The sequence below is a fragment of the Acanthochromis polyacanthus genome, chromosome 23, assembly GCF_021347895.1.
Source record: "Acanthochromis polyacanthus isolate Apoly-LR-REF ecotype Palm Island chromosome 23, KAUST_Apoly_ChrSc, whole genome shotgun sequence".
Taxonomy (NCBI): domain Eukaryota; kingdom Metazoa; phylum Chordata; class Actinopteri; family Pomacentridae; genus Acanthochromis; species Acanthochromis polyacanthus.
This window is the reverse complement of record NC_067135.1, coordinates 21,040,298-21,043,145: the sequence shown is the minus strand read 5'-3', so window position 1 is coordinate 21,043,145 and position 2,848 is coordinate 21,040,298. Positions and strand designations below refer to the sequence as shown.

The following is a 2,848-nucleotide window of genomic DNA, read 5'->3' as shown; positions in this document are numbered from 1 at the left end:
CTGCATATTTGTGATTATTTTGAGATATGTAGAAGCTTGTGCATTTATGCTCCTTATATTTCACTCTCAAATACGTACAAATTAAAACATTTTTCAAAAGATAAATCCTGCCTTCAGATGTTACATTTAAAATAAAACAAGCACTGACTAACCTCCCAAACATGGTGAGAAGTTTTATAATCCATAGAAAGCATTTTCTTTGCAAAACCACTTTTTGAGCTAGAGTACACTATTAAACAGAATAATAGAATAGAAAGTCTAGGGAAATGTATTTGTATTTTAAAGGAAAAAAAACACCTGCAACTATCTTGATAATCACATTATTCATCTTTTTGTAAGAAAAGTTGCCATACATTTGTCAGGAGTGTAAGGTATCTGGGGGTTTTGAATTTTTGCTCCAACTCAAGGTGACATCATCACCCACTTGACAGTAAATTTAACTCAGAAATGCATGATATGGGCTTATTTCAAGCAACAGAATAAGCCATCACACACCACAATATGCAAAATGTTCTGACTGTGCCAGTCCAGTCTTTATTCAAGAATCCAAAAATGACTACAGGTTTTCTCCTGCTTCACGTCAGTGCAGTGGTAGTCTGATGTGCTAAACATGCTTTGCAGTTCATGCAGCTATACAAGACTGACACTGATGATGTAAAGGAGAGGAGAGGGTGTCTTTCAAACCACTAACATCAAACATGTACACCATCCACACTGAAGCAGCTAGCTAATACCTATAGCCTAAACATAAAATAAAGCTCATGAACAAGCCAGAACTGAAAGAACAAAACTCAAATGCCCAGTAAGAGCTTTATTAAAACACCACACCGAACATGGGGATGCCACATAAGCAAGTTTTAACATGAACTGCAACTGCAGCACCAGAAAAAGAAAAGCAAAACACAAAAAATGAGCTTCTCTGAAGCCACTTTTAAAAAATACCCCAGGTGAGTAAATGCAAGCTCAACAATAAAAATAGCTCCTTAAGGTGTTCTAAACTATAACATTTAACAACTGGATGCCGACTTCGTCCTGAGATGGCACAACTTCCAAAGCACTTCAGGTTATACGGTCTTCTGCTGGCCCTTCTTTCCAATCAGAGACTTATGGATGTGGGGAATCACACCTGGCAAACAAGAAAAAATAATGAGCATTACTGTCAGAGAACCCATTTCTGTACAAATCATATAGAAAGCAATTGTAAACAGTTTTCAGACTAACAGAAGAGATATTTAATGATTGTTAGTTGTGACTCCAATCCAATTAGTAGGAGACTCTAGGATAGGTACATTACAAGTATCTTTAAGCAGTTAATACTGATGCTACATCATATTATAAAAGCTTAAAATCATTCACTTTAGTGTGCACAAGACGGCCCTTACCTCCACCAGCAATAGTGGCCTTAATAAGTGAATCCAGCTCTTCATCTCCTCTAATGGCCAGCTGCAAGTGGCGCGGGGTAATACGCTTCACCTTAAGATCCTTCGATGCATTTCCTGCCAACTCCAGAACCTGAAAGAAAGACACATTTTACATTTGTACATTGAGCATAAGATCTTTAGCGACAAAGTGCATGCGAAAGAAGATTGACAGTACCTCAGCAGTCAGGTATTCAAGAATAGCCGCACTGTAGACCGCTGCAGTAGCTCCTACTCTGCCGTGGCTGGTGGTCCGGGATTTGAGGTGTCTATGGATACGACCGACCGGGAACTGCGTGCAAAAAGCATGAAAGCGGGCATGAACGCAAGTAACAAAGGGTTCAGTGGCCAGTCGATAAGAAGCGGCAGCCAGCTGAGTATCCTCTGCGACGTCTGCTTTTTAGCTTGTGTTAGCAGCGTCGGTGTAATGAATGAGAATCAGTGAACAAACCTGCAGTCCTGCTCTCTGCGAGCGAGAAATTGCCTTGGTTTTGGTCTTACCGGAGTCCTTACCAGCTTTACCACCAGCCTGGAAGACAGAGGACAGACTGTTCAGGCGCATACGGCCACCGAATATCGTTTTGCGGCGATTTAATGTCTACTAAAAGTAGCGATTTTACCGCCGCTTTTAGCATTCCTAGCCATGCTATCACTTTCTCAATGCGGTCACTGCCGATAAGCTAGCTAGCATGCTAAGCTAGTACAGAAGCTAAAGGTAGCGGCTAACTATTAGCTAGTCAAGAAAATGCACTGGCGCCTATTTAATATTTACTTTAAACAAACCACTGCAATAATTTTGGTCATTCTGACATAGCACTAAAACGAGAGACAACACTTACCATGTTTAGAATTAACAAATAATTCCTGGTACCGGAGAACACGATCGACTAACTCACTGCCGAAGACCGACTGCTGTTTGAACTGCAATCCCCGCCTACAATGATCCCTAATATGTAAGTAATGTGTATCCGGGTATCTGCAGGATGTGTGCTAGCCAATCACAGTCCGTCATGTTGTTTCTACTATTGACGTCCAACCAATGAAAACAAAAAGACTCCTCTTTGCGGGAAAAAGTGGTAAATTTCCGTTAAACTGCTTATGGGTATTGTAGTTCATATATTTCGATCGCCTTCTCCCATTGTCTTTCATATAATAAAAGAAAAAGTTTGTATTGGATTTAAAAGTATTAGTCTTTAACAGACGAACAGATTTATTCATTTGATTTGGAAAAGAAACTTAGCATCTCAGTTGTTCTATCGCCAGGCAAAGTTAAACGACTCAAGAGAAAATATGTTTGTTTAGACAAGCTTTCATTTACCTTTGCATCAAGCACAAATACATGTGCTCGATTTTATGCACAACATACTACCCAACAATGAAACTAAAATGTAAAGAACCTAGTCAAAAACAGGTTTCTTTGTTTAACATAC

The 2,848-nt window shown here is 39.6% G+C and overlaps 1 protein-coding gene across 1 annotated transcript; it reads right to left on the bottom strand.

Moving 5' to 3' along the window:
* Positions 1-502: 502 nt before the first annotated feature.
* On the bottom strand, positions 503-2,328 carry LOC110959892 (histone H2A.Z). Its single transcript, XM_022206900.2, has 5 exons — positions 2,258-2,328; positions 1,870-1,947; positions 1,597-1,710; positions 1,383-1,512; positions 503-1,126 (listed from the first exon to the last, which is right to left on the bottom strand). The coding sequence occupies exons 1-5, from the start codon at positions 2,258-2,260 to the stop codon at positions 1,065-1,067; spliced, it is 387 nt and encodes a 128-aa protein (XP_022062592.1). The 5' UTR covers positions 2,261-2,328; the 3' UTR covers positions 503-1,064.
* Between the last annotated feature and the right edge of the window lie 520 nt (positions 2,329-2,848).